Source organism: Parambassis ranga, chromosome 15 (assembly GCF_900634625.1).
Source record: "Parambassis ranga chromosome 15, fParRan2.1, whole genome shotgun sequence".
Taxonomy (NCBI): Eukaryota; Metazoa; Chordata; class Actinopteri; family Ambassidae; genus Parambassis; species Parambassis ranga.
The window spans coordinates 9752143-9764174 of NC_041035.1; the positions used below are offsets into that span (position 1 = coordinate 9752143).

Sequence of the window (12032 nt, forward strand, 5' to 3'; positions counted from 1 at the left end):
TGCAGCCTGCAAGGGACGTTCGCGTTTGCGCGCTGTTTACAGCTGCAGATATTTTGCGCAGAACGGACGCACAGGCCTATTTACAAATTCATAGTTGGTATGCTGTTAAAACCAGTGTAGGTTACATTTAAAATGTAGGTTATAGCTGTAAAGACCAATCAGTTCCGCTAAAAGCCACATGCGCCTTTTATCCCCAAACCGGGTCAGTTCCAGTCGCTGAAATTAATGCTCGATGTGCAAAAATAAAACTGCGACTATGTGTGATTTCCTCCTTGCACTCAGTGTCCTTTCACACACTTTTACTTTTACTCCAGACATGAGTCAGTTTCGGGTGCTCGCAGGTGTCCTGAAGGGTGGGTGCGTTGGAGGCAGCCAGTTTCTTCGAGGTTATGGGGGAGGCCTGACCTCCAGGCGATGCTGGAGAGGCTGCTCCTCCAGCGCTGAGCCGCGTCTCCCTGCGATGGTGAGCAGCTCCAGCTATGTGGAGGAGATGTATTGTGCCTGGCTGGAGGACCATAAAAACGTCCACGAGGTAACGGAGTGCCACATGTCACATGTCTTCCCACGTCAGAAAGAAATTTGTAGAAGTGAAATTACACTTAGCTGTTGCCAGTGCTGCCTTATGTCTGGCCAGAGGAAACTTAATAAATTATATTAGATTTAAGTTGTGTTATTAATAGTTCTGTTGCCTGGAGCATGTACAAATATGCTGTTGCTGCACTTTCCTCGATTCCTGTCCACTATTTTCAGTATCCTGTCAGTGTCAGTGTGCTGCAGGGATGCGTGTTCATCATAGACCTTCTCTGTGTTCCATAGTCTTGGGATGGATTCTTCCGTAACATCCAGGCCTCCAGTCCATCTGGTGAGGTGGGTGAGAGACGGCCCTCCGCTCTGCTCCAGGGTCGAGTGCTGTCCCACTCCCATGACATGGCACAGAAAGTGGTGGAGGACCACCTGGCTGTGCACACCCTCATTAGAGCCTACCAGGTACCCCACAGTCTCCCTGTGATGGGCACACACACACACAGGGGCATGCACACGCATCATAATGATATTCACTAATTCAACTATTCATTACATAGCCATCCATTTAAATCATAAACAGCGCCTGTGTACAGAATTAAGATGTCACAGCTGACTGACTATTTGTATTTCTGATGTTTACATGTAAAATCTATCAAACAAAATCCTCTCAGACTTTGCCAAGAGAGACGCAACTGGCAAAGAAAGCTGTTGTGCAGTGTGTCCTGATATTAAAAGGAATACGCAATTTGTTTGTCACTGCATGAGGTTATGCAAATTGCAAGATTAACTCTAACCTACTTACCCTGGCTGCTTTTTGAAAGGGGAAATATCAAAGAGACTACTTAAACAAAACAGGTGGTAACATTTTCCCTTGCCCTCAAATTAATTCGAGGAACTATCCGAGGGATTTATTAAATTCTGTCTTTTGGCAAAGGCGTCATTTTTATTCCCAGCTTGCAGTCCTGGTGGAAGTCTGTGTGTGTGTGTACACGAAGACATAAAAGCACTCCCAAGAGTCTCTTTTTTTTCTCTCAGAAAGGTTGATCTGTAACTGAGTGTTAGCTTATTCTCCATCTGTTCATGAACATCATCGTGAAGCCCAGTTGTTTCTTATTAATTCTTCCCTGTCATGTGTGTGTTTTTCTTCCCTCCCTTTATGTTCCTGTCTGACAGATTCGTGGTCACCATGTTGCCCAGTTAGACCCACTGGGAATCCTGGAAGCTGACCTAGACTCCTTTGTTCCCTCTGACCTGATCACCACTGTCGATAAATTAGGTGAGCTGCAGCAATTTCTGTTATTGTCTGGTGTAGAGAAGGGATCTGGAACTCACCCCTATCCCATCTAATGGCCACTGGCAGTTTATATATGCTGATGAGATTCCTACTATAGAAGTCCTTTCTTCTAATTAACTCTGCGGATTCTTGTGGTTCAGTCTTACCGGCAGGCTTACTTCAAAAGCTTTAGCGTTTTCATCATCAAATTATGTAATTTGTGTTTTTCTCTCACATTATGTCAGTAGCACTGTTGTATCCCTTTGAGGGTTTAACAGTAGATTCCAGTGCAGCTATGCATACGTATATCTCCAATCCAGGGTTGCATAACTCATCAGAGTGGAAATGGTTTTTCAGTATAAAGGGCCCCATCACATTCTCCAGCAAGTGCGTATACTGGTTGGTCAGCCTAATGCTGCCATTAATCTCATGCCTAGTTCTTGTCATTCTCCATTTCATTTAGTAGGCCGGGCTTGGAGGATGCGGGATGGCCACAGAAAGCGATCGAAGTCTACAGTAATAGCGAGTAAAGAGCAAAGGGAGAGAGAGAGAGAGAGATGGAGTCTCTGTTGGATGCTGTTATCTGTGATCAGTGTGTGTCAGGACATAGCATCGCATTATGTATTGTCACCGGGAGTATAGCTCTCTAATGAAAGCTAATGATGGCCTCCATGTTCCCTTATTTGGTCAGCTGATAGCGTATGAGTCTATTCCTGGCCCCCTTTGTCTTTGCTGTGTTCCTAATATGATTTGCACCTGTCTCCTCTTATGTTGCCAGCAATCTTGAGCTTGACCAGCTCTGTCAGGTGGGCTTAGTCAACACAGAGACTTACCTGTATATGGCTCTGCTTAGACTGATGAGGCATTAATAAATAGGCACATCTTTATATTAGCTTAAAGGCTTTATTTTTTTAGTTTTTCTGTCAAAACAATCGATCAGAATTTTGTCAGTTAATTCATTGCAGCCCGTGCTCTGAGCACTACAGTCTCATTTAGGGCAACTAATGATCATTTTCTTTATCAATTAATCTTTTGGTTATTATATCTTGAGAGATCAATCAATCTCTTAGTCTATAAAATGTGAAAAATGTGTATCGCAATTCCCAGGAGAGCAAAGGATTTCTTTTGCCTGATTGCTATTTAATTTAAAAGTCTATTTAGAATGACATTATACACATAAAATTTACAAATAGTCACTTTTTAGAAGTTGGTTATCTTAGAGATGTATGCTTGATTACCAGCTTAAATCAATTGGCAGAATTGCTTACTAATACATTTAAGGTTTAAAAATGTCTCTAATTACTTTTCAAACTGCTAGCTATGGTTCCTATGATGTCTGCCATTGTTGTAGGTTTTTATGGTCTTGATGAGTCTGACTTGGACAGGAGCTTCCAGCTGCCCCCTACCACCTTTATTGGCGGACAAGAGCCTACTCTTCCCCTCAGAGAAATCATACGCAGACTCGAGGTGAAATGTTTGTCTTAGTACATTTATTTAAAACAACACTTTACCATAATATTTACATTTGTATCCTTTCTTTCTTTCTTTTTTTTTTAGATGTCATACTGCGGCCACATAGGCGTTGAATTCATGTTCATCAACAATGTGGACCAGTGTCAGTGGATTCGACAGAAATTTGAAACTCCAGGAATTATGCAGTTCACTAATGCTGAGAAGAGAACTTTGCTGGCCCGTCTGATCAGATCTACACGGTCAGCAATGAATAAACACTTTCACTCTGGTGACAGCACAATGCCTCACATTTAATTATAGCCTGCGTCAGGGACTTACACACATATATTTGGAAATTAACACACCCTGCTATTTGTGTAAGCTCCTATTCATCGTTGATAAATGATCTCTGATGTCGGGAGGAAGTGGTCTGTTTTTATGTGGACATCCTTCTTTTGCACTGTTTTGTGCTGTCATATCATTTTGGGAATTAAATTGAAAGAAATGTATGCAGTCAAGATGAAATAGTTAATGTACCTAAACGTAGATTGTTACTCCATCTAGATTTGAGGACTTCCTGGCCAGGAAGTGGTCGTCAGAGAAACGTTTCGGTCTAGAAGGCTGTGAAGTTCTCATTCCTGCTCTTAAAACCATCATTGACAAGTCGAGCACTGCAGGCATCGACAGTGTGATCATGGGGATGCCTCATCGGTAAAGTGCTTAAGCCTGTTTCTCTCTTCAGTCCCTTGCTACAGCTGATGCCTTCATTTTCCATGTCTGATAGAGACTTTTTCAACTCTACTTGCAGGGGTCGACTTAATGTCTTGGCCAATGTGATCCGTAAGGACCTGGATCAGATCTTCTGTCAGTTTGACCCCAAGTTAGAGGCTGCTGATGAGGTGATGGAAAGAGAACCTGAGACAAGCATTCTGCTTATTCAGATGACACTTTGTTTTCACTGTGTTTATGCACATGTAGGGTTCAGGTGATGTCAAATACCACCTGGGGATGTACCATGAGAGAATTAACCGTGGGACAGACAAGAACATCACGCTGTCACTCATGGCGAACCCCTCCCACCTGGAGGCCGTGGATCCAGTGGTTCAGGGAAAGACCAAAGCTGAGCAGTTCTACAGAGGAGACTCCGAGGGAAAGAAGGTGACCACTACTCAGCCAGATGTTTCAAAACATGATGGAAAGATGCTTCGTCTTATTGAGTCTAGTGTAATTATTTTCTAAGGTGATGTCCATCTTGATGCACGGTGATGCTGCGTTTGCTGGACAAGGGGTTGTGTATGAAACCTTCCACCTGAGTGAGCTCCCCTCCTACACCACATATGGAACAATCCATGTGGTGGTCAACAACCAGGTATTTGAGAGGGAAAACTGAAACTACAAAATTATTTTACACATACCATTCATAAAGGTAGAGTGCATTTTTGATTGTTGATTTAGTTTCGTCCTGTGGTTTGTGCCCCTCAGATTGGCTTTACTACAGATCCTCGGGTGGCTCGGTCCTCTCCGTACCCCACCGATGTGGCGCGAGTTGTCAATGCACCCATCTTCCATGTGAATGCTGATGATCCTGAAGCTGTCATGTATGTGTGCCAGGTGGCTGCAGAGTGGAGGACCACCTTCAACAAGGATGTTGTCATTGATCTGGTAAGTCATACTCAAACATATTAATAGATTAACAGCTGTTTGCGCTGCATATCCTGTTATGGTATGTGTCTTTTTACAGGTGTGTTACAGGCGGTTTGGCCACAATGAAATGGACGAGCCAATGTTCACCCAGCCGCTGATGTACAAACAGATCCGCCGGCAGGAGCACGTGCTGAAAAAGTACTCTGACAAGCTTATTGCTGAGGGAGTGGTGACGCTGCAGGAATTTGAGGTTTGTTGTTGTTGATCTAATGCTGTTTTTTCTTGTTAAATAGACTGTATAGTGCCTGCTGCTACTGTATGCTGTTTTATTTGGTATATCACCATCTGCTGGGCTGTGAGCATTAAATCACACTTAGATATTACCCATAGCCCTCGAGTAAATATGTTGTGCCAGCACTGCTGTGTTTGAGTTTCAATTTACTGCCTCAGTTCAATCACCTAGCCTTACAATCCCTCATATAGAGAATTTATATTGCTCAATGAAGTTGAAGTATATCTCAGATTTGGTTGCCATTCAGTGGAATTGCTGAGGTTCTTCATCCAAAACAGAAACCTAGAGCATAACATCCACTGTGAACATTTTTTCATCCCACATGCCAGAGAAATGCCGCAGCACCTCTCTGTTGTGCTGTGTCCCGGCTTTTGATGGACATTGTTTGTAATACACTAAAGGGTGAAGCACTGGAGTCTCCTCTAATATTCTCAGTCTCTCTCTGACTCAGCACACACAGTCTACGTTAGTCAGCTGAAGTCTGTTTAATTGATTTAAACAAATTATATGTCAAGCTGTTTGAAAATGTGTTTACAGGAGGAAGTTGCCAAATATGACAAGATATGTGAGGAAGCATACACCAGCTCCAAGGATGAAAAAATTCTTCACATTAGACACTGGCTTGACTCACCCTGGCCAGGTAAATTGTGCTGTTACTATAAAACTATACCTCATTTATACACAACAATATAATGTAATGCAACCCAGACTCTGTGCTTTTTCTGTAAGTAATTTCTGTCTCTGTGTAGGCTTTTTCACAGCAGAGGGGGAGCCCAGGAGCATGAGCTGCCTCCCCACAGGACTGGACGAGGATGTTCTCCAGCACATTGGCACAACGGCCAGCTCTGTGCCTCTGGAAGACTTTAAGATCCACCCTGGTGAGTTTGTGCCAAAGAACGAAGCAGTCATGATAACAGTGATGCTTTTTTTGTGTAATCTAAGCTGTATCACAGGAAAGCATATAAGGCACACATACTCCTGAGTATTGTTATCATTTTTTTACATTGGTTAAGTCAATTAGTAATAAGACATAATAAATAATGCTACATCTTTTAGTGTATTTTACAAAATTTGAGCTCCACAGAAAGCCACAGTGTACTGTTGTAAATGGGTCTCCCCTGTGCTATCCTAAGAAGACCAGAGAAGTTTCATTTTTATTCTTCTGCATGTGTGTATGGGTGATCTCCAGGTGTGTCCCGTATCCTGCGTGGGCGAGCTGACCTGGTGAAGAATCGTCAGTTGGACTGGGCTCTAGGAGAGTACATGGCCTTCGGCTCCCTTCTAAAAGACGGCATACATGTACGGCTCAGCGGGCAAGATGTTGAACGAGGAACCTTTAGGTAAGTCTGGGATAACTCGCGATCTGATTTGACAGATTGTAATTTATGCTTACAACTATTTACCTATGCCACCCGGCCTTATATTAACTCAGAGTGCTACTGACTCAAGTTTATTTTGAGATTATATTGTTGAGTATCTCAGTGTCAGCATATCTGGCCAGGCTTAAAGGGTAAATGGCACTCTCCTAAAGATACTGAATTGAGTAACTTGGGGTGCGGAGAGAGTGTCAAAGTGATCTTGACAGACAGAAGACGTCAGCACAGTCTCCTGGGAACTGTGAAGCCCACATGGTGTTGTCATGGTATGGAGGGAACGAGTGACACATGAACAAAACCAGCCTCCCTTTTACTGTGCCTGTCTCATCTGTCCCCTATCATTTCTCCACCAGCCCATCTTCACTGACAACAACCCCCCTCTCAGCTTACAGCGACATACATCACACTAACTAAGCAGAGGCTGCAGGGCTTTTTCTTTGACTTGCATTTACCAGTGACATCTACTTCTGCCCTTCCGCTGTCCCTTTCAGCAGGGTAATTTGCCCACCTAAAAACAAATGACAGCAGTCAAACATTCACTCTCGTCTCACCTGTTCATTTTAATCCCTGTGGTGTCAGTTGCAAGTACATGTTTTAGTGTTGTGTTTACCTTCTTTGTCTTGATATTCAGTGGCATTTTAACCCTGTTTCTTACCCTCTGTGCTTTTTTTTCTTCTTCCCCCTTTCACTTCATTCATCCCCCACTACTCTGCTTCATAGTTCTTAGGAGCTGAGCATATTGGCATGTTACAGTTGAGTGGCCCTGCTTGCGTCTCTGTGATGTACGTAACAGCGTGGACTAATGGATTCAGTCGTCGTGTTTGGATGGGTTGCATGTGCTGCGCTGTGCACCCCTTTCCTTGACTAATGGGGCCCCCAGGCAGAGGAAGTGTGTGTGTGCGTATGTGTGTGTATTTTTTGTGTGTATATGTGAAAGTGAATAGAGGTGGGCACGCAGTTTATGAGGCAATCCAAGAGAAAGACCTTTTTCTCATTCGTTTTTTGGTCCTGTTTGGACCGTAAGCAGGTGGATGTGAAAATGAAATTAGGTGTGTCTCCCCAATTAACGCTTGACGCTCTCAGTTTTGTTCACTCATTAAAGGCTTTCTGGAAGAGAAAATATGTATGATGCAAATGTAGATCAAGGATCAAACAGAACAGTTATGCTGCACATTATGTGCCCTCATTAGTCCATAATTACAGATACTGTTCAAACGACTATATCATGATAGTCTTGTCTCCTAGGTTAGAATAGAACAGAATACAACAGAAATACTTAATTCATCCCAAGCTGGGAAATTTATCAAATTCAAGATAATTTTGGTATTTTTCCAGCAGTTCTTCTGCCTGACTGTTATATAACCTCCAGCACTGCGTGTGTGTGTGTGTGTGTATGATATATATGTCTGCGTGTAGATGTCATTAAAGTGATGTTAAAGGGGTTTAAGTGATTGTCTGATCGTGCTGGTTTTGAAGGCTGATTCCTTCCTGGAAGTGAGTGGGCTGGCAGAGCTTGTTAACACTTGGCTCTTTGCTCACATCAACTCTTGTTGAGCCTCATACTGACTGAAGATCACAAGGGAGGAGAGGACTCTTCATGGAGTGCCTTCTTGGACTGCAGTGTGGGCTTAGATTCTTAAAAAAACCCCTTAGAATAGATTCCCTTTGTGGCAGGATTGTTTTACAGTAATTATACCTAACTCATTGTTTTCTCTTTTCTATCATTGCACTTGATCCATATATTTTAGCTAAATGTGATACAGATACTGTCTTAGTAATAGATGCAATTATACTCCACAATCACTTTAAGCACCATACACAATTGAATGACTTGCCACATGCTTTTTGCAGTGCTAGCAGTGTGGCTCTGGGGAACAGTGTGGCTCTGGTATGTTTACCAGTCAGTCACTTTGGCCCAGACTGAAACACATTCACAGCTATTAGACAGCTACCAGGCTAGCATGGTCCCTTGAGGATGGCTCTCTGTGACTTTGGTGGTCATGTTAGCATGGTAGATTGATATAGTGAATGAACATGGTAAACAACACTAGTGTGAGAGTATTTTCTCTCATTGATTTTAGCATTTGGCTTAAAGCATGGCTGTGTCTCTAGTGACTTGATTAGAATGTTGTCATTTTTTTAATTAGTCACACACCAATCTTTTAATATAAATTTAATTAAAAATGTAGCTTTATACAAGCAACCACAAGGCGGTGCTGAAAGAGGAGAAAGACTTCAGCACCGGACAGCGCCATTGTGTCCAGCAATAACATATTAAAAATGGTAGCAGTGCTAGTAATCGTAATCCTGTCCCGATGTTAAGTTTTACTGTCTTTTCTTTTTGCAGTCACCGTCACCATGTCCTGCATGACCAAGAAGTAGACAAACGTATCTGTGTTCCCATGAACCACCTGTGGCAGAACCAGGCTCTGTACACCGTCTGTAACAGCTCCTTGTCAGAGTACGGAGTTCTGGGTAAGACTGAATCCGCTCCAGCTGCACTGCCTGCAACAGTAAGTCACCTTTCTCCTCTGTACAATGACCACTGTGCCTACAGGTTTTGAACTGGGCTTTGCCATGGCCAGTCCGAATGCTCTCATCCTCTGGGAGGCCCAGTTTGGAGATTTTCACAACACAGCCCAGTGTATCATTGACCAGTTCATCAGCTCAGGCCAGGCTAAGTGGGTACGCAACAATGGCATCATCCTACTGCTGCCACATGGAATGGAAGGAATGGTGAGAAGGAAAAATCAATTTCAATCCAGGGTTTTATTATTTTTTTGGAATCCGTCTTCCATTGTGTCATTATGTGTCTCCTTAGGGTCCAGAACATTCATCGGCTCGACCTGAGCGCTTCCTGCAAATGAGCAAAGATGACCCAGATCACTTCCCTGTATGTCCACTTGTATAATTACATTATGGCTCACATGGTTACAATACTTTTATCAAAGAGAGAGTTTGTCAAGGTACTCTAAAAGATCGCACAGTTCATTTCACACTGTAGTGCAGTTAACATCAAGCTTGCTGTTTTATTGGCCATGCTGATGTCATGACACTTAAGTGATGATTGTCTGTGTCTCTAGAGCTGAGAAGTCTCTTCATTATGGCCTGAAAGTGTTAGTATTCAGCAGTAACTCATATATCCCCACGGGTCAGCTGGTATCAGGGAACATTTAAGGAGCAAATCACTTTGAGCTGTATCAGCAGATGCTTGCCAGATTCATCTTCAAATGGGTATTGATCAAACTATTAGTGGGAGTATACCGAAGGATTACATTCTCTGTCCTCTGTCTCTGTGTGTGTGTGTGTGTGTGTAAATGTAAGTGAGAGAGAGTGAGATGCAGCTCATTGACACATTTATGTTCTATATCTTCTGCTCAATTAGAGGAAGAAAAACATTGGCTACAACCAGCACTGGTGTATTTCTGTTTTTGTAGCCATTATCATTTATAATCAGTCTAATTTGTGTGATTTATTTTATGAAGGAGTTCAGTGGAGATTTCGAAGTCCAGCAGCTGAATGACTGCAACTGGATTGTGGTCAACTGCTCCACCCCTGCTAACTACTGTCACGTGCTCAGACGACAGATTCTGCTGCCATTCAGAAAACCGGTAAAGTGTAGCATCATCAGTGCTGCAATTTCTTTCTGTCTTCTTTATTTTTTTTCAATTATGTTCTTTGTTGTGATGATTGCCGTTACATTTTAAATAGCCTGCATTCATATTACACAGTTTACACAGTGTCTTGGTTCAGAGTACAGCTGTGATCTGTATGTTATTAACCCCATTTGAACCCCTAAAGTAGAACTATGGTTCAAAGTTACAGTGTATAAAACAGTCTTCTTCTTTTTTTGCTCTTCTTTCTGTCTCACAGTTTTCAGCCACAGTGAATGTCTTAACTGATCCCCTGTCGCACATAAATGCAATGCTTTGCGAAGCATGAGAAAATGACTTCCTGAGCAAATTAGTGAGGGGGGCCATCAGGGGATAATATTGTTGTTTTTTATATAAAAGCCTCTGAAATTCTGGACTTGGTTGACTGAGCACAAAGGGGTTTATTTATTTGATTGTTAAAGAAATGTTTTGTTTTCCCAGTGCTGTTGTTGCATGATATATGTTGGCAACAAATTAGCGTGAAAGGAGATAAAAACTTTTATCTCTGGAGTTTTTTTTTTCAGTGCGCACATTCAAGATACGGATGACAGGATCAATCTGTTGTTTGTTACTGACAGAAACTTCTGTTTTCAAACAGCTGATCATCTTCACTCCAAAGTCTCTGCTGAGGCACCCTGATGCGAGGTCAAGTTTCGACGACCTCGCCAAAGGTTAAAACATTATTTCATCTCCATAAGATTTAAAGTAAGAATATGTCATGTACAGAGGTTTTAAATGTACATATATTCAATGTTTGCAGGCACAAAATTCAAGAGATTGATTCTGGATGTGGGCCCTGCAAGTCAAAGCCCAGGCCAGGTGAAGAGGGTCATCTTCTGCACTGGCAAAGTCTACTATGAACTGGCTAAAGAGAGGAAACAGCAAAACATGGAGAAAGATATTGCCATCATCAGACTCGAACAGGTTTTTCATCCATATCCCCTGACTGATAAATTTAGAAGTTGATCGGTGCAGTTTTTCTTCTTCATTCTGTGTTTTCCCACCCTCAGATCTCTCCTTTCCCATTCGACCTGGTCAGAGAAGAGGTTGACAAATACTCCAATGCGGAGCTGGTCTGGTGTCAGGAGGAGCACAAGAACATGGGTTACTTTGATTATGTCCGGCCACGGGTTCTCACTGTGGTCGCCAACAAGAAACCCATTTGGTAAGAAGGCTTTCTGTTAATATGTCAGCAGAGGAAGCATTCAAACTTCCGTCGCTGTTGTGAAACTGTCTTTCATTTCAGGTATGTGGGAAGGGACCCGGCAGCTGCACCTGCCACTGGGAACAAATCCACCCACGTCAATGAGCTGAAGAGGTTCATGGACACTGCTTTCAACCTGAGCGCCTTCCAGGAGAGAGATTTGTAATAGAAATCTGAAACAAAGCAAGCCGGAGGTGAACTTTCCCCCAAATCCGATGGTTTCAGTGTGGCACTGCTTCATTTAGACTTGTGACAATCTGCACATCAGTGGTAATTATCAGTAAAAAAAACACAATGCAAGTTCTAGCTTTAATTTAAATACAGACTGTGCAGGCAGCAACATCTCAAAGTTCCTCAGTTACAATATGAAAGCATTATCACTGAGCCACTCACTGGTCACTTTAACAATGACTGCTCTGTGGTAGATCTCCAGAAAATATTCATTTGTGACAATCAGTGATAGCTTTAGATTAGATGCTATCAGACGCACAAAGAAAAAAAACAATGAATATGAATCACATATCACAGGTATGAAACAGTTTTAAAATTTACCACATCAGTAGGTTTAGTGCCTGTGTTTGCCTGGGCTACCTTAGCTGTTAGTGAAGGAGAG

At 42.5% G+C, this 12032-nt stretch overlaps 1 protein-coding gene across 5 annotated transcripts; it reads left to right on the forward strand.

The window, feature by feature from the left end:
- The first annotated feature begins 316 nt into the window (after nucleotides 1–316).
- Nucleotides 317–11748, forward strand: ogdhl (oxoglutarate dehydrogenase L). Of its 5 annotated transcripts, none has more exons than XM_028423131.1 (23): nucleotides 473–532; nucleotides 817–987; nucleotides 1699–1764; nucleotides 2596–2621; nucleotides 3157–3265; nucleotides 3356–3510; nucleotides 3815–3961; nucleotides 4059–4149; nucleotides 4229–4408; nucleotides 4491–4619; nucleotides 4733–4912; nucleotides 4992–5144; nucleotides 5724–5826; nucleotides 5936–6064; nucleotides 6376–6526; nucleotides 8910–9037; nucleotides 9120–9298; nucleotides 9384–9455; nucleotides 10048–10173; nucleotides 10814–10886; nucleotides 10976–11139; nucleotides 11226–11380; nucleotides 11462–11748. In XM_028423131.1, exons 1-23 carry the CDS (start codon nucleotides 491–493, stop codon nucleotides 11583–11585), a joined length of 2853 nt encoding a protein of 950 aa, XP_028278932.1. In that variant the 5' UTR covers nucleotides 473–490; the 3' UTR covers nucleotides 11586–11748. The 5 variants fall into 5 exon arrangements, with proteins under 5 accessions (XP_028278929.1, XP_028278932.1, XP_028278931.1 ...); XM_028423130.1 differs by lacking the exon at nucleotides 2596–2621 and adding an exon at nucleotides 1802–1820 and having other exon boundaries at nucleotides 1699–1746; nucleotides 3117–3265; XM_028423128.1 differs by lacking the exon at nucleotides 2596–2621 and having other exon boundaries at nucleotides 317–532; nucleotides 1699–1801; nucleotides 3150–3265.
- The last annotated feature ends 284 nt before the right edge of the window (nucleotides 11749–12032 follow it).